The sequence below is a fragment of the Alnus glutinosa genome, chromosome 1 (assembly GCF_958979055.1).
Source record: "Alnus glutinosa chromosome 1, dhAlnGlut1.1, whole genome shotgun sequence".
Taxonomy (NCBI): Eukaryota; Viridiplantae; Streptophyta; class Magnoliopsida; order Fagales; family Betulaceae; genus Alnus; species Alnus glutinosa.
This window is the reverse complement of record NC_084886.1, coordinates 15,397,183-15,415,694: the sequence shown is the minus strand read 5'-3', so window position 1 is coordinate 15,415,694 and position 18,512 is coordinate 15,397,183. Positions and strand designations below refer to the sequence as shown.

The following is an 18,512-nucleotide window of genomic DNA, read 5'->3' as shown; positions in this document are numbered from 1 at the left end:
AGGAAGGTGTCCCCACGATCTAAGAGCAGTTGAAGACCGACTGGACCACGATCGCGTCGGCGGTTGAGAACAGATTCCAGTAGTGGTCGTGAAGCATTATTCTCCACGATCTCCAGACGGTTAAAAAACCAACCTGGCCACGATTGTTAAGCGTGTGCTCTGATCCCACTCCAAACCTGACACGTGGTCCAACGAAAGAACCAGATCGCTTGCAACACGACATGTATAAATACCTCACTACTGGGCAGGTAATTTAGATTGCTCATTCTGATTATAAGAGTGATATACACTTAAGATAAAAACTGACAAAGGCATCGGAGTGGAATTGTCGGATTCCCCCCGACCTAGTTTGTTTTACTTGCAGGATAGCGAAGATAGGCTCAACTGGTTCATCAACTACCATATCAGAAACTGTTCTAACAGCACTCTCCTGAAATGAGAGGTAAATGAAAGAGCCAGATCCAAATTCAAGACATCTGTTTTGATACCATGTTAAATTACCACTCATCTCAAAAGCTTAAGCTGATAGAAATAGGTAAATTTAATCATTTAATCAGTACTTGTATGCCACCTTTTTATCTCTCTCATAGGGTGGTTTTTAATGTGGTTTTCATTATATGAGAGAGGGTAGTATTAAAAAAAAAAAATTAAAGAAACAATTATGGTGTGAAAATACCGTTTTTGTTTTAAATAAAATAAAAAATAAAAATTGGCGTGTTGTATCCGTGTATGTAATTTGTATCCGTGTAAAATAGAGTGATAGGTTTGAATTTTTCCCATAATATCAACCACTCACTTTTTTTGGTTGAAGCTATTGAGTCCTTTCATTCATGGTTGAAATGGGTCAATCTTGCATGGCCTTATTTTGGGTCCCCACAACATTTGTACTATTAACACATTCACATCTTGGTTCAAATAAAATTGGAGCTACCATTAGAAATAATTATTGATAATCCCTTTTAAGATTAAGGGAATGCTATTATTTAAAAAAAAAATAAAAAAAACAAAACAAAAAACAAAACAAAAAACAAAAAACAAAAACAAAAAAACAAATAAATAACAAAAAACAAATAAATAAATCGTTTTTGTGATCTATTTGCGATTTTCTATGTAATCATCTTAACATAGTAATCATGGGTATGTTGTAATAAAACAAACGGCCAATTTCCAATTCAATAAACGTTAGATTAACATACATCTATGACCCACAAGTCTACTGATCCATTGATGTTCGTGAGAGAGAGGGTCACCCTCTCTTGTAAGTCATTATTATTTTCAAAGGAAAAATACAAATTTACGTAGGCCCGCCAAGTGGACGATGATCCATAAGTTGAGGCCGTGCAACAGGTGGCGTTGTCGTCAAATCTAACGGACATAATTTATTGTTCCCTTGGCCTGTATGTACAACGGGGTCCAATTTGATAGACTGTTCTTAGGATAGTCGAGCGTGAGAGCGAGACTATAAACTAAAACCTTTGACATTTGATACAAACTAGTATTCTTTGACCAAAACAAAAAGGTTGACCACGTGTTAAATGCGCTTCAACGAGTCCCCCATAAATACCTGTCCAAGTTTAAGAGGACCGTTACGATCAACTGGCAGAGCCGAAATTTGAAATTCCCGGGAGAAACAAGAGCGGAAGAGAAGAATGATGGATTTGTTTTTCCCACAGGATTTTCAGGGCGATATCTTCTGGCGCGAGGCTTATATAGCTTCTTCCCCGGTGAGCCAAAGCGCTTTTGCGGCGTACACAGAAAAACCCAGAACAGAATTTGGGTCGGGGAGCACAGGAGGTGACGATCGGCGGAATTATGCAAACGTGAACAAGAGAATGATGGAATTCTTGAGGAGGAGCTGGCATCCGAGAGTTGAAACAGAGGAGCCCGAGAAAGACCGGTGCTTTCGGCACATGATGAACGAGCGGGTGAGGAGGGAGAGGCAGAAGCAGAGTTACATGGCCTTGCATTCCATGCTGCCTTTTGGCACCAAGGTGCGTGGGTTTTGCAAATCGGCGTCTCTGTTTTCTTTTTCTTTTTCTTTTTGGTTTATGCATGATTCTTAGTTCTTACGAGCTTCTGTGTACAGAGTGATAAGAATTCGATTATTCAAATGGCGGCCAAGAAAATTGAAGAGATGCAAAGGCGTAGGGAGGAGTTGCAGAGGCGAAAGTTGGAGGTTGAAGCAAATTTGGCGGCGGTAGAAGGGGTAGCAACGATTAGAGTAAGAGTGGCTAATCCTACTTCTGGAGTTGATTCAATGGTGGAAGTTCTTAAGTGCTTGAAGGATTTGGGACTCGAAACCAGAACCATCAGATCAAATTTCTCTGCTCACGAGTTCTCTGCTGAATTGGAGATTGAAAGCCAGGTAAGGAGTACTCTACTGTTGCAAGTTCATACTATTTGGAGTGGTCTAATCATCGTGTCTTTTTTAAGGATTAAAAAATGAGAGTAGGAATAAGCACATGGGGTTAATCTAATAATATTATATGCAAACTAATTTGTCTCTTTCTATTTTTTAAAGATTGGGATTGCCGAAGTGGAAAAGGCTATACAAGAAACACTCTGCGAAGCTGAGAGGAAACTGCTTCACCGTTTCGAGGAAGGTTGGAAAAGCTAGAGAAAATGGGGGCCCCAAAGACTTTGTAGCGCTCTGCCCCCGGAAAGCAAACACTCTTAACCGTGGGATGTATTTATTTAGTTTATATATTATCTCACTTTTTGTAAGCAAAACTATTAGCACGTCAGTTGGTTCGAGAATTTAACCATGCAAAGTTGATTTTATGGATTTGAATTGACTAAAAGAATTTGAATTTACCCATGACTTTCTCTAATTCAGCACGAGGCAATTAATTTACTGCTGAGAATGGGATGCTTCCTTCCTTCCTTTTTTACACTCCAATGAGAATAAAATATAATTTAGCAGAGGAATTTGTCAATTGGACCCATAAAAGCCCATCCCATCACCTAAAACACATCTGATCTCGGTAGCATGGGCCTCTTCTTGGGTTCTTTAACAAGCCTAAACAAAAATTAAAGGTTAGAGAAAATAATTGCACCGAAAACTAACCAACCAATAACCATTCAGATGATGCCCACTTGCGAGGGGTATCTCAGGAGGTGACAGCTAAATAATTCTGATCCAAGGAAGAAAATCTAAAGTTCCAACAGCCCAGAGGTCCCTGGGTAGAGAAAGCATATATTGCCAAAATAATATCAATCCAGGACTACCGGATGATTTGATTGCCAAAATAATCTGAAGGAGACTTTCATTAATCACATCAATTGACACATAAGACAGATAATGTAATCAATTTCTGTTGGTTTAATTGATGACGAAAAGATTTCTAGGAGTGATTCTTATGCAACACACTTTATATAACAATTATACAACATACTCACATAGGGTGGGATTTATCACTCACATGAGTCCCACCTCATGTGAGTGTAGTGTAATAATTATGAATAATGATTCTCTATCACTTAAATATACAACTTTTTACTACCTTGTCTATGTGACAATGTGGTCCCTCACCTTAATGTATTTTTTAAAAAAAAAAAACTCAAAAAGTAATAAGGGGACTACCTTGCCACATAGGCAAGGTGGTAAAAAATTATATATTTAAGTGGTATTGAATCATTATTCAATAATTATGTAAAGTGTGTTGTGTAAATATCATTACTCTGTTCAAAATCACTGAAAAATCAAAATTCATCCAATTTTGACCGAGTTCCAACTTGAACGGGTCAAGCTTCCGAGGGTAGGTACTAGGCAGATCAAATTTTGAATTCTGAAAAGTCAGATCAAAAGTTGGGGTAGGATTTAAATTACTTCTAATTAGTCACTTTACAGAAGATTTCTAGGGGTGTTTGATCCCTGAAAACCCAAAATTCAACCGATTTTGGTCCTACAACTTCATCGGGTCAAGTACACAGATCAAATTTCTTCTCTTTTTTTTAATTCCGAAAAGTCAGATCCCAAGGTAGGGGTAGGAATATGATTTCCATCTTTTTCCAACCTGAGTCACCTGACCCAACTTTTAAAAAAATACATTTTTTTTTTATTGTTAAAACGGCATGGTTTTGGGAAGTATATATATATATATATATATGAATTATTGAATTACTGTTGAACCCTATCCGGCATCCGTCACTCTATGGTGTAGACTCCCTATCTCTCAAATTTTATTCTTCAGTTTCTCACTAATTTCTTCTCTTCTTCGTCTTATTTTTTTTTTTTATCAGGTTAATTGATTACCATTGCTCTTGCTTCACCGTTGAAAAGATGACACCTTCAATTCTTCGTCTTCATTCAAAACAAAGATCTCCGACAAAGAACTTCTCTTAAGAAGACAAAGGATCTGCTCCTCAAAAAAATTCATGATTTTTTTTTTTTACAAAATAAATGATTTTTCTGTTCAAAAATTCCGAGCTTATCCCAAGCTTCTACTTTCCAACCAACTCCAACTCCCAACATATCAAAGTCAGAAATCACCAAAACAAACTCCCACTCCAGCATTTCAGTCTGAAATCACTTACGGCATTGATGGAGTGAGGCTTTCCGATACTTTCAACTGGTGGCGGCAAAATGCCGGAAATAGTTCCACTCACGATTAGGGTTGACAATTTTTGACACGACCCGCGAACCCGGCACAATTACGACACGAAAAAAACCGGATTTGAATTTGTTATAATCAGGTTCGGGTCATAATCGGGTTGACCTAACTATAATCGTGTTTGACAGGTCAACCTGCGGGTTGACCCGCCAACACGATTATAACCCGATTACGCAGGTTGACCCGCTAACACGATTATAACCCGATTAAAAAAAAAATTGAAGGTAAAAACTAAAATTAAAGGTTGAAACATGTGAAAACAGTGAAATTGATGCCGTATCGGGTCGGGTCGAGTAAACGGGTGCCACGCTTATTAGTCGTGTTTGTCGGGTCGGTTCGTGTCATACCCATTTATGTAATCGGGTCAGCCGGGTTGACACGAACCCGACCCGTGAACCCGAATTGCCAACCCATCACGACCCTAACAATTCCCTATGACTAAATTGGAAAAGCAAAACGGCAGACGGGCATCAGTCTCGATTGCCAATCCAAATCTAGCAGGCTATAGACAGGCTTCTGACCAGGTTCTTTTAAAATAGCCTGATGAGTACAAGAACAAGGCTGTTATTTGATAAAAATTGAAACCAGTGCAACAAGAAGGGTAATGATTCATTGGGGCATTCACACAGGGCCTTGCATGTCCTAACAAAAGCAAGAGATCAAATGAAACCATATGAGAAAGAGAGCGTTGGGGTTAAAGTAGGAGTTGAGGAAAGTGATGCCAGGCATGGTGTAAAAAGCAATATAATCCGCATGCAGCCGAGAAACTTACTTCCAAAGCCAATGAATTGTGCCAAATTAACAAACCAGGAAAACTTATTTCCAATATTGGAACCATTTAAAGCAGAAAGAAATTGATGGACTACTGCAAGCACACGAAAAAAGTTCTAAAAACTATGAAAACAATCCCCATAGCATCAAAGGCACCAGCTTTGCAGAGTATAAGCTTGAGTTCTTTCATCTAATTAAAGGGTTCAACAGCATAGAAGCATTAAAACACAGCCGGAATAACAAACAAAATTTGATCAACATAAAGCTTCTCAAAAAATAAGACTAAAAATATAGACTTCCGGTAATGATTTCACTTGAGAGGAATGAACCTTGACGAGTGTGTGGCACCAATACCAGGTCTACCATGCTTGACAGGCTTGTAGGAGATTGAGAATTCTGCCAGATAGTGGCCAATCATTTCAGGCTTGATTTCAACCTGATTGAAGGTCTTGCCGTTGTAGACGCCAATAACGCTCCCAATCATCTCGGGAACTATGATCATGTTGCGAAGGTGGGTACGGACTGGTTCTGGCTTCTCACCAGGTGGTGCTTCCCTTTTCTGATCCAAAACATCATGATAAATGTGTTACTTGAGTATGGAATGAAGTTGGTGAAGGAATTAAAATTTCACAAAAAGCAGAAACAACGCTCCAAAATTGCACCAACTTATCATAATACTATATCAAATTCCAAGCAAAGAATATTTTAGCAAAAACATTAAAAAAAAAAAAAAAAAAAAAAAAAAAAAAAAAAAAGCATTTCAGGTGAAGAGATTCCCACCAAAACATTTCACTCAGCAAGATAAACATAGCTGAACCATAGTCAATTTAAAGTTTAATTGAGAGTCTTGAGATAAACAAATTGATAAGCCACTGCCAATAAAGGAAGAATAAAAAAAAAAAAAACCAACATGTTATTTAAGTGAACTGTGTGAATTACAGATATATAAAATTAATAACAGAAAGGGCAAAGCTAAGCAGTGCCCTTTTCGAAAAAAAAAAATTATTCGCAAGGAAAGAAAAAAAGGTTTCATTTTTCATATAAAATTTTAAAATTTTAAAATTATGTATTGCATTTTACACCAGAGAACAAAGGACCAGTCCCTACAGAACTCTACATTTCAAGTGAAATGGCATTTCTTGGTCTATATTTTGTTTTGTGCAATCTAACAGTGTACATGAAAACACATTATTTAAAAAAATTAAATGAAGTGACAACATATTCATCATATGGCAACATATACACCATTAGATCTATGAAGTCTAATTAGGACCATGAAATGGAGAGGATCCCAATCCAAGTCATTACTGCCCATGATTATATGAGATTTTATATTGAAATTCAATTTATTACAACTAAGAAAAATAATGAGAAATAGCTCAACATTGTCAAATGTGCAATTATTTTCCTCTTTCCAAACTGTCCACATAAGACAAAGGGGACTCCATTTTCTATGCAGACTAAATAACCATTGCCAACAAAATTACACGTATCGCCCGCTTATCGTCAAATACCAAAAAGATAAAAGACTTTGGTCATTAGCAACTATGCAATGAAGTAGCAAGTGATCAATACGCTCGCCATTAAATAACCAATAGCTAAGGCTTCCAGTTATGCAATCCATCTCAACAAGCCTCCGACAGTTTTTTTCCTTCCCCAAGAACTTGACAATGGACATTACAATCCCATAGTATAACAATTGTGACACACAAACATTTTTGTGCGGACTATTGAAGCACAATCCAAGCCAATATGAATGATAGCATATCTCATGAGAATTTATAGACTATCATCCTAAGCAACCCGGATAATGATGAAAAATCACAGATTCGACCTCAGCCACTGGTTTTACCTACACAAATCCTAGACAGGACCAAAACCCTCCAATGGGAAACAATGTAGTATCACTTTCTGACAGTTCCTATTCTGAAATCATCTTCACCTCTAGTAATAAGAATACGAGAGTAAACTTCAAAACCTCAACCCATGGTGTAACTCTACAATCTCATAACAAATACAAAGGCCTCCAAAGAAACAGATAACAAACAGAAATGACTGTAATGATTGCCCCAAAAAGCCACGCCTTCATCTTCCATAAGAAATAAACTTTAGTTTAAGCAATAAAAAAAATTAGACAAGTCTCATCATTCCACACCAAATCAATCAACTAGGAGCATAAATAAAATTATACTACCCAGTAACTAAATTTTAGAATAAATATAAAATCAATCATAAATAGCACACCGAGCACGCAACAAGTCTATTAACCTGTACGATACACATTTTTTTTTAAAAAAAAAAAGTACCCAAACAACAAGCACCATTTGGCAAACACACAGAAAACTCATTATAAAACATACGTCCACAACCAAAAGGGAAAAAAAAGAAAAACACTTACCGCCTTGCGAAGCTTCTTGATCAAGGCCATCGGCTTCCGCTTGAGGCCCCTTTGAAACCTATAACGCCACAATCAACAAAAACAAATCAAATTCATTTTCCACCGCAACACAATAACCAAGAATCATACTCTCAGATCCTCATCAAACGCCACAACCCCTACCTTCTGCGCGCACGGGCGTGGAAGAGCTTGACGAGCTCGTCCGTGGACATGTCGAGGAGAGCGTCCAAATCGACCCCTCTGAAGCTGAACTTCTTGAATGTCCTCTTCTTCGGTAGCCCTGGCGCCGCCACATCGGTTTCAACATCAGCCTGAACGAAACACACACAGACAAGGAAAGTGAGACGCACAGAACAGAGACAAAGAAGTCAGTGTGGGTTGGAAAGAGTGCAATTTGGGGCTTACCATGGTTGTAGCTTGGACTCTGAGAAACCCTAGTTGAACCAAAGCTTGTGTTGGATCTGTAGCCGCTAGGGTTTTGAGGAAGTGAAAAAGTTCCGCAGATGAGATATGTGTATATATATTGGGTAGTGAGTGAATGTAGCCCTAGATTGAGAGTGACAAAATGTTTGCATATCAGGACCTGTAAATGCCTTTAATTTATTTTTGAAGGTCGGTGGATTCTATTGGTAAAAAATTTTGTTTTAAGTCTTTTTTTTTTTTTCAAAAACGATTATTATTAAATAATTCAAATACTAAACACTCTTAAAACCACAAAATAATTTCACTTTTATATCACATTAAAATATTTTTTCAAATAAAAATATTTGTTAGTATTTTATGTTGGCTATATTCTGAATGACAAAAACACTTTATGTAATGGTTGTTATTTAAACAGAATTATCGGTGTTATTCAGAATCTTCAAGTTATATGGACAGTGTTTATTTCAAGCCATTTATCTTGTCACAAGTTTCTAGAAAATGTTTATGAAGATTCCATGCAAATTTCAAGTCAGTCAGCCGGTTTTTGTGCAACCGTCCAGACAAGCCTTTGAAGGTGTCCGGACGCCCCGTTGTGTCTAGAAGTTTCAGCGTTGAAGACATCCGGACGTCAGGGCAACACCGTCCGGACGCTAGGTTAAGCTTCTCCAATTTCTACTCGGAGTTGGATTTCAATTGACACTTGTTTAAGAAGTTTCTACAAGACATCCGAACGACGTGGCAACTTGTCCGGACGATATCCAACATTCAAGAATATTTCAGGTTTCCTTGACAAGCGCAGAAAAAGAGTTACAACAAAGACCATCCGGACGCTCGGCCAAGCCGTCCGAACGTGGTCCTGTTATAGGAAGAATCGAGCTATTCTAGGAATGCGGTTGCAAAAGACCATTCGGACAAGGCTATCTTATGTCTGGACGCTCCACAGCTAGAGTTCGAATTTGTCTAGAATTAGGTGTTTTGAAGCCTATATATAGATGGCTCTAGGCTTGTTATTTGTAAGAATTCACTATAGAATTTCATAGTGCTTAGAGAGGGTGTTTATGGAGAATTGAAGATCCGCTAGCTCTCTAGCCGTTGCCAGTGTGTGCTACCATTGTTTAAGTGAAGTCTATCTTAAGGGTCAGCCCTAAGGTAAAGGATTCCATCAAATACTCATTAAAGTAGGAGACTTGGTTGGGAAGCGTTCATGATGGATTTCGTGTTATAGTTAAAGGTATGATTACTGCCATAGGTTTTGTGAGTACGAGTGCTTTGTAACTTGTTTTGTCTTTCAATAGTAGATTTTCTAGGTTTGGCTGCCCCGGAGTGGTTTTTCTCTTCACAGAGTTTACACATCGTTAACAAATATCTTGTATCTTTTATTTTACACATTTAAGATATTTTGTTGCACACGAACACACATTTAGTAATTTAGAAGTCATTATTTATTTTCTGAGGTCGTCGTATAATTGACACTCATTACGCGCTCATATCATATATGTTGTGAAGATCCATGTGAGTTATTAAGCTTTTCATTGGTATGCGGTTTATATTAGATCATTACCTTAAGTTTTCTTTCATTTGCTTTCGTTTTCATTTACTTGTTATGTTTTAGTTTCAATACTAAAACTTCTTTTTCAAAGTTAGATTGGATATGTTTTTAGATATTCTATTACGCAAAACAACTCCCAATCTTTGTGATTCGATACCCTTACTATAGTACAAAGATTCATACTATTGCGAATGGTTTATAAATATTAAAATTCACTTAGTCGTTGAAACCGATTTAGTTTTCAAAATCAAAATCATCATTTTTAATCGTCGATGAAAACAGCTACTAGTAGAAATGCGAATAAGGTTGCTCATGCTTTGTCTAAGTTGGCTGTCCACCAGTCTATTATTTTTGTGTGGATTAATGAATGCCCTTCATTAATTCAACACCTTGTAATAGCCGATCAAGGCTTTTCTGCTTGATTCATGAAATTATCCTTCTTTGTCAAAAAAAAACTACAAACCAACTGAACCACAACGAAAATAGCAACAAAACACAAACACAAATAGAGAACAATAAGCAATGGTAATCATCTATGATTCCAGAAGAATCATAAACAAGCCGAGCATTTCCTAGGACCGCACAAGACAGTTTTAAATGGTAAAAGGGTTCAAAGATTAGTTCCAACCAGTAAAAACAACAACCACGATGAGCTGATTGTTGCTGAAGAAACCGTTGGCAACACTCTTCTAGGGTGCATGCATCAAATATATTTTTGACCAATTAGAGACCTCTAAATTCCGACTCTCTTTCCCAACATTTTCTTTTCATGACTATTGTTTTTTTTAAATCAAAATCTCTTAATCCGTTTGTTAAAATTTTTTATTTTTATTTTTATATTTTTTTTCTTTTCAAAATAAAAATATTAATAAACAATTTAAATACAAAACATTCTTAAAAACATAAAAGAATTTTCACTTCTATGTCATATCATAACACTTTTTCAAATAAAAATACCCTCATAAGACATTAACAAAAGAGCCTCTAAGTTTTGTATTTAAATTATTTCAAGATCTATTTTTCAAAAACATTAATTCCTTAAAAAATACAAAATAAAATGTGGAGATCTAGTACGGACAAAAGATAACAAAGGTTCTAATAGTAAAGAGCCAAAGATTATAAAAGATTTACATTTCGAAAAATAAAATAAAAGAAGAAGAGGCTATTTCTTTTATCTCACAATAGATGATGTGTTTTTATTTTAGAAAAAATCATATTTAACTCATAAGTTTTCGTATTATTTGAATTTAGTTATTGAGTTTTCAATTCTAAGAATAAAGTCCTTAAATTTACTCAAGTTTTAAATTGGTCAATTTATTACTTTATCGTCGAAGTTAACAATTTTTTATTTGTCACATGTGTTTCATTTGATACACCAATATCTATTTCAGCGTTAAAATTAACGGTTTTTTCTCTAACGCTACAAATCTAAAATAATAAGATGACAAATAAGATAGTTTTTGTTTTTAGAGTCAGACTCTTTAGTTTTTTTTTTTTTGTTTTTTTTTAATGGATGATTAATTGACGCTTAATGATATAATTATGATATAATTTTGATATTAAGTGTTGATAAGAACATTAGTGTGTCAATTGAAATACACGCAACGCATGACAAATCATTTATTTAGATGGAAAAGTGAGAGAGACCTATTTAAAATTTGGATAAAATTTAAAGAACATATTCTTAGAATTAAAATCCCAAATGACTAAATTCAAATATGATAAAAACTTGGACGCTAAATATAATCTCAAAATACATAGAAGTTTTAAAAGTTGAAAACATTCATCCGTTTAACTTTTCATATTTGATTTGATTGTTTGCAAACTTGTCCTCTTACACCCCAGACCACGAAGGAAACACAACATAGCATTTGGTTACGTATCCTTTTTTTTTTTTAATCTTTTTTTTTTAATCCTAATTCATTAGCAACACAATTTGCATCCCTGTTTAGATGAAAAAGATTTGCCAATGTTGGAGCCATTCCAAACATCTCTGATAATCTACAATTAATGTAACCAAATTTACTCCAATTTCTCTAATTTGCCTTTCCTGCATTTACAATCTGCACAACATCTCCTTGTACTATAATTTCCTAAAGGCCCAATTCTCAGTTGAACTCAACTACATGTAACGCTGTCAATGCTTTCGCTACTACTAGCTCTATAAATATGATTTTAGTGGTACTTCGTGCCGCTAATTCAAGACCTTCAAAATCCTTTACTATTAAGGCCTATACTTATACACCCACTTGTTTTATCTAGACCTACATATCCCAATTAACTTCAAAAACATATACCATTGAAGGATTCTACCATTTTATTTGCAATGCCTCTTATTTGTCTCTCCCTCTTGCTCACCTTCCTTGGAATCCCTCGTGCCCTGGCCTATTTGGGCTTGTTTGATAAATACATGTACAAAACATAACAGAACAGAGTAGTGAGTTATTAGTTTTAAAATTTGTAAAAAGTGATGATGTGATATAAAATAAAAAGAATTTGTATAAAAAGGTGAAAAAATTTTGTATTGTAGTGAATTTTTTTTATTTGAATAGTAATAAAAAATTATTGATGTGATATAAAAAGTGAAAAAAGTGGGAATGTTTTGATGTTGATTAGTGGTGAAAAATATAAAAAAAATGAAAAAAGAAAAACACATGAACAGTATTGTATTGTTTTGTATTCTATCAAACAAGGCCTTTGTTACCTTTTGAATTGCATAATTCCTCTTTCACCAAACAGAAGAAAAATTTACATATATCAATAAGTCAATAATTAAGGTGAAGATAGCCAAACTGAAATATATAAGGGAGCGGATTGTAGGAGCAGGGATTTGAGTTGTTTTACAAATGTGGTTAAATATGCGTTGGATTTTCAATTCTCTGCACACAATCCCTCAGCTCCAGTTGAAGGCTTGCCCTTGCCGGAGACAAAATGATGTCTTTCCAAATGGAACTGAGCTCCGACAATGAGGCTGAGTGGTTGTAAAGGTCGTATATGGATTCGGCTTCGGTGTTCAAACTGCTTACTCTTGTCAAACAATCGATTTCCTCAGGATCGACTAGCAGTTTGTTGTCTCCGTCTTTCCATGCTACCAACTGCACATTTATGCCGATCAAAGTCAGATGAATATATTTGTGCTATAATTATCTAAAAATATTCTTAAAAGAACTTTCCAACAGTTGTCTAAAAAGTGTTTTATATTTTAAAAAGTATTGTACGTGAGTTATTTGTTAATGTTTTTTTTTTTTTTTTTGTAAAAAGTGTCTTTTTATTTCTAAAAAACATAAAAGAGCAATTTTTCCACCATTTTCCTTATACGTAGGGAACAAAACCATTTTTTTATTCCATAAAAAAAAACACTCAACAACAGTTTTCCTTATATCATTAAAATATTGTTTTTTTAAATTAAAAGTAGGAAAGAAAATATAAAGTATGTGAGAGAAGATATATTTTTTCCCGTTACTTTAATTAAAAGTAGGAAATAAAAGATAAAGTATAAGAGAGAGATTATATTTTGTGCATAAACAAATGAATGAGAATGCTACAGTATTTTCCTATGCAATGGGAAGCACTGTAACATTCTAGGGAACAGAAAAATATAAGAAAGCTGTTTTGAATGACTTTTTGTAATTATCTTAAAATTTTTCATAAAATTTAGATAACATGACCCTATAAAAAAGCTACTCCGAATGCTCTAACTCTTCTTTTTCATTTTTGTTCTTTCGGGTTCTAGCTTGCCACTGCCAGGTTCATGGGCTTGCAAATCAAATGCTAATCATGAAAGAGTAATCTTATTTTTCACACTAGTTGACATTATAAATTTTAAGTTGATGAAAATTTACTTAAAACATATCACGTTAATTAATGTGACATGAGTGTCTTTGACGAATATGACGTCAGGGCCGAGCCTCCCAGGGGAATTGTGTGGGGCTATGAACATTGCCCAAAAATTTAGATCTACCAATCCATCCAGCCTGGTTATGACCAACCCTAAGCAAAGCCTAAAGTCCTTTTTTGTCCGTCCAGTCCAATAAAATTCAAGGCCCATCGATCAGGAGATGCATGCCAATCTAGACCTAACTTCATATGTCGACCCGTTGATTGAGATACCCAAGCCTATCTTCACTTTTTCTTTTTCTTTTTTGAACAAACGTGATTTTCACGTCTAATTTGTGCAGTACTTGAGGTCGATTGAAAGGAAAAAATGAGGATAAAAAGGTATTTGGCTTATACCGTAGGTGGGCCTCCCAGAGCATTGGTGCAATAGAGCCTGGCATTATCAACAAGTTGGCAGTATCCTGGAAACGCACTCGCAAATCTCTTGTGGGATTTCAGCTGTGCATTCACCCTCACTGCCCTTCCCATTATTATAGCTCTCCTGTACAAATTTCGGAATATATATATATGTATATGTATATGTATGTATTTGAGATCTAAACAGGCCATATATATATATATATATATATATATATAGGGGAAAAGAAAGCAACAATAACGTAATATATACCTGATGCCTCTGACAACAGCTAGATAAGCATCACAGACCACCCCAACCATCTCTATTCTGTAAGGTTTTCTCTTGGGAGCTTCTCCATTGCCATTTTCTTCTGGTTGCTCTTCTTCTCCTTCTTCTTCTTCTTTCACCTGCTCCCAGTAGTTTTCAGTAACAGTGCCGTCGTCGGCCACCTTGTAGCCTACCCCCATGCGGTAACGGCATTTGTGAACATTACGTGCCATAGCAATTGTCTGCTCAACAAAGGGCTCCCATGACAGCGTGCCATCCATTATCACATCCCGTCCTTCGTTAAGCGCCGTCACTAGTAGTGATGATGCAGCATCAGTCGAAGATTGGTGCACCTAATTTAATATAGTCTTGTCAAAAAACACTATTAAATATGCATTTGTCAGTTTAAAGAGAGAGATGTAGGTACCAGTTCAGCAGTCTGAAGCATGTCATGGTGATGGCCCCGAGAACTGAGGACTCTGTAGATAACGTCGGTCTCTTTGAAAGCATCTGCCTCTACTACCACGGCCTTCGCCGCTGCTCCCGACCAGAATGGTCTGCCAAATGCAAATCCAGCCTGACATCAATAAACACTAGCTAGCTATTCTACGACGACCCACCACTTTCAATATATTGTTTCAAACTGATCATTAATTTTGATTCTTGGAAGAGAAAATTATTGATAGTATTAGTGATGAAATTAATGCAAGCTTTTTACTCTTTGAGAATGTCTTTTAAGACAGTGCTCTTGCCAGCTCCCATGCCGCCACCCATGAGAAGCAGCAGCGGACTCCTCTCACTGTGGGCAACCGGCACCATGACCTCCGTACATTGTGGTTCATCACCCTTTGGCGTACCACTGCCAATTGCTTTCATCTCTTCCATCAATGTACAAAACACCCTTGTCACCTTCAAATCCTTCTGCAGCATCTCAAATCTCTGCTTCCTATCAGATCACTCAGCATGAAATTAAACTAATTAAAAATGTGTAGAAAGACTGAATTTTAAACTTTTAGGCTCATGAATTTCTTTAAAGTTGTCCTTGCTAACAAGTCCTTGCTACTGCATTAAAGAACTCCAACCACCCTTTTAATTAATTACAACACTTGAAGGCCTTATATTATATTGGCCAGTGATGTTTGATAACGTTTTTTTAGGAGATTTTTTTTTTTTTGGTTGAAAAATTATTTTAACGTGATATGAAGGTGAAAATAGATTTGATTTTTTTTAATTTGTAATTGCTTTGTGTTGAAAGTTGTTTGTTAATATTTTTATTTATTTTTTGTTAAAAAAAAATAGTTGAAAGAGCAATCAATACCAATTATATTTAAGCTAACAACAGTTATTAATTATATCTTATTTGTAAACTATATATATATATATAAAAGAAATGTTAGAATTCTTTTTACTGTTTTTCTGGAGTCTTTCTGCTACCATAATACTTTATATTTTTTAATAAAAACAAAAAAGATAAATTAAGCTGTATTTTTTTTTATTAAAAACAAAATATCATGTCGGCATAAAAAAAAAATTTAAAAAAAAAACACTAAAAATGAATTTCAGCATTTCTTCTCATATACAGTGATGTGTCGAAGTCGCACTACAAAAAATCTTGTTCACAGTACTTTTCGTCTGTATTATTGGCTTTGAATTAAAAGTCATAGAAATAACAATTAGAAGTCACGTGCTATACGAACAAAAAATGTCATTAAACAGTACTTATTTCGTTATTCATTTGTTAACAGTACAATAACAGGTATGCACAGGAGGTATGCAGGTTAACAATAAAGAAAGTCACCTTGTAGCTGCCAACAACAAGTCTTTCAGCTTTGTTTTCTGCTCAGATTCAACACTCAAAACCTGCCATTAAAAGGGAAATTAAAACACAAAAAATCAACCAACAAATTATATATATATAGATGAATAAGTTAAAAGGGGGAGATTGATAATAAATATTAAACATGGAAAGAGAGAACAGTACTCCTATAAATTAAATGCTCGTTTACCTCAGAAATCATAAGAGAAGCTTGACCCCAGTGAAATGCAAAATAACTGAGGATGCATTTATCAAACTCTTGAATCAACTTAACGTAGAGAGACTGTGGGTCTGCTTCATTACCAAAATATTCATAGATTCTCTCTTCACACCCTTTGGCTTTTCTCAAATAATCGTAAGCTAGCTTGCATAGCTGGGGACACTCTTTTTCATCTAGAAATCCCATTTGCCTAGCTGTACCATAATAAACAAATATAATGTAATTAACCTTAAGAAAAAAAAAAAAAAAAAAAAAAAAACCTTCATGGTTTGTGTGTTCTGTGTAGGTTTTGAGTAGATCTAGGATGGCAAAAAGTTAATTACCAACATAGTGGGAGAATCTTTCGAGCTTGCCAATACGGCCGGATTCTGTCCTTCCTATCCGTGGAATGATGTTTTGATCTCTCAGCGGCTTAGACTTCTGCCGGAAATAACGTGTGGCGACAGCCGCTGCTACGAATCCGAAGACGGAAGCAGCAAGGATGTGTGCGACGAAGACTTTGCCATGCCTACCATCTGAAGACAGTACGTGGGAAACTTATTAATTTGCCACTAGATTGAGAGAGAGAGAGAGAGAGAGAGATGCTTACCAGGCCGCATCTTGTTGAAACTCAGTGGAGGATACTAATTGCCCCAAAATGAAAAAACTTAGAGAAGCATATATATGCACTTTCAGTAGAAGTTTGGCTTGGCTTTAATGGAGAAGATAATGGAGAAGATCGATCAGCAGTATTTCATGGTCCCTGGGTCTTTAATTTTATGATAAGAAAATGACATTTTTTAAGCGTGCCTTGATAAAAGAAATTTTATATTACAAGCTCTTCCACCAAAGCAATATTTTATTAGAAAATATATTTGTACACACATTTTAGACACTTACAATGGGATTAGAATCCACTCAAATTTTTTGTCTGAATTCTCTCGAATTTAGACAATTTATTGTGAAAAATTGAATTGTCTAACTATTATCTGATCAAGTGGTATAGAAACGCATAATATTTGGCTTTGAAAACTTGCCCATCTAGTGAGTGTCTATTCAGAATATATAGAGCTTACATAGAATACAAGATAACTTCTAACTTCTAGCTTTCTGATCTAATACTATTTCTTAGAGATAAGTCTTATCTAATACAAAACTGTAATCAATAATCTAAACTAACTTAAATACAAGTCCTTGAAACAAGTGGCTTAGTAAGAACATCCGCAGTTTAATCGTCACGTGGAACAAATAGAATCTCTAAATCTTTGGAAGCAAGCAACTCTCGAACAAAATGGAAGTCAATGGCTACATGTTTGGTGCGAGCATGAAAAATAGGATTAACTGGCAAATAAGTTGCACCAATGTTGTCGCACCAATGTTGTCACACCATATCTTCGGTGGAGTAGAAAGTGTAAGACCAAGTTCTTTGAGTAGAGATCGGATCCAGATCACCTCAGCAGTCGTGTTAGTAATAGATTTGTATTCAAATTCTGTAGAAGACCTAAAAATAGTAGGCTGCTTACGAGAACTCTAGGAAATCAAGTTAGAGCCAAAGAAAACACAATAAGCACCGGTTGAACATCAATCATCCGAGCATCTTGCCCGATCAGCATCTAAGTATGCTTGAAGAGAATCTGTTGATGCCTTTGTAACAACAAACCATGAGTGATGGTATGTGTTAGGTATCTAAGGATCCGCTTGACAGCTTGCTAATGAAGTTTGGTTGGACGATGTATAAATTGGCACACACAATTAACCCACCTTCTCATCCGGTGGGTTCCATTCTCATCTTAACGATACGACTGGATGTTAAACCATCATCTTTTTTTTTTGTTATATTATTATTATTACAAAAAAAAATAAAAAAAAATAAAAAAAATTAACTGACTGTTATATTCAGTGTTCCTATTTGTGTTAAAGAGGCATATCAAATTTCATGTAGAACCCATGTTATTTACTATCATATCCGTGTGTATGTGTGTGATTGTTTGTTTCCGCGTATAGTTAATATCTTGCACATAAGTTACCCTTCATCATTACCATTTAGTGTCATGTTATTGTCACTCCATCAGTATATGCTTAAAAGTGTGCACGTTGCTTTTCTATTCTTTTTGGTAACACCCCCTCACATGGGTGGATCCCAGTGTGTAGGGCCATCATATGTGAAGGAGTGTTGTACCCTACTGTGGTCCTGGAATACAAATAACATTTTCTTTGTTATAGATATAACATTCGTAAT

At 35.6% G+C, this 18,512-nt stretch overlaps 3 protein-coding genes across 3 annotated transcripts; 1 reads left to right on the top strand and 2 right to left on the bottom strand.

Annotated features, from left to right (window-relative positions):
* Positions 1–1,572: 1,572 nt before the first annotated feature.
* LOC133858580 (transcription factor bHLH92) lies at positions 1,573–2,818 on the top strand. Its single transcript, XM_062294060.1, has 3 exons — positions 1,573–1,991; positions 2,087–2,365; positions 2,522–2,818. Exons 1-3 carry the CDS (start codon positions 1,650–1,652, stop codon positions 2,615–2,617), a joined length of 717 nt encoding a protein of 238 aa, XP_062150044.1. The 5' UTR covers positions 1,573–1,649; the 3' UTR covers positions 2,618–2,818.
* Positions 2,819–5,498: 2,680 nt separating this feature from the next.
* On the bottom strand, positions 5,499–8,338 carry LOC133874424 (small ribosomal subunit protein uS19x). The gene is made up of 4 exons (XM_062312304.1): positions 8,188–8,338; positions 7,945–8,093; positions 7,783–7,840; positions 5,499–5,943 (listed from the first exon to the last, which is right to left on the bottom strand). The coding sequence occupies exons 1-4, from the start codon at positions 8,188–8,190 to the stop codon at positions 5,695–5,697; spliced, it is 459 nt and encodes a 152-aa protein (XP_062168288.1). The 5' UTR covers positions 8,191–8,338; the 3' UTR covers positions 5,499–5,694.
* A 4,078-nt stretch (positions 8,339–12,416) lies between these two features.
* LOC133874408 (calmodulin calcium-dependent NAD kinase-like) lies at positions 12,417–17,041 on the bottom strand. The gene is made up of 9 exons (XM_062312303.1): positions 16,884–17,041; positions 16,618–16,809; positions 16,265–16,488; positions 16,057–16,118; positions 14,977–15,204; positions 14,686–14,815; positions 14,262–14,611; positions 13,988–14,132; positions 12,417–12,849 (listed from the first exon to the last, which is right to left on the bottom strand). The coding sequence occupies exons 1-9, from the start codon at positions 16,891–16,893 to the stop codon at positions 12,607–12,609; spliced, it is 1,584 nt and encodes a 527-aa protein (XP_062168287.1). The 5' UTR covers positions 16,894–17,041; the 3' UTR covers positions 12,417–12,606.
* Positions 17,042–18,512: the final 1,471 nt, after the last annotated feature.

Coding starts and splice junctions, on each gene's coding strand:
- LOC133874424 (XM_062312304.1), bottom strand. Junction 7,841..7,944: donor CACGCCCGTGCGCGCAGAAG/GTAGGGGTTGTG, acceptor GTGGCGTTATAG/GTTTCAAAGGGGCCTCAAGC. Junction 5,944..7,782: donor TCAAGAAGCTTCGCAAGGCG/GTAAGTGTTTTT, acceptor GTTTTGGATCAG/AAAAGGGAAGCACCACCTGG.
- LOC133858580 (XM_062294060.1), top strand. CDS start 1,650: ATGATGGATTTGTTTTTCCCACAGGATTTTCAGGGCGATATCTTCTGG. Junction 1,992..2,086: donor TGCTGCCTTTTGGCACCAAG/GTGCGTGGGTTT, acceptor TTCTGTGTACAG/AGTGATAAGAATTCGATTAT. Junction 2,366..2,521: donor AATTGGAGATTGAAAGCCAG/GTAAGGAGTACT, acceptor TATTTTTTAAAG/ATTGGGATTGCCGAAGTGGA.
- LOC133874408 (XM_062312303.1), bottom strand. Junction 14,133..14,261: donor GCTGTTGTCAGAGGCATCAG/GTATATATTACG, acceptor AAATTTGTACAG/GAGAGCTATAATAATGGGAA. Junction 12,850..13,987: donor CTCTGGGAGGCCCACCTACG/GTATAAGCCAAA, acceptor ATAAATGTGCAG/TTGGTAGCATGGAAAGACGG.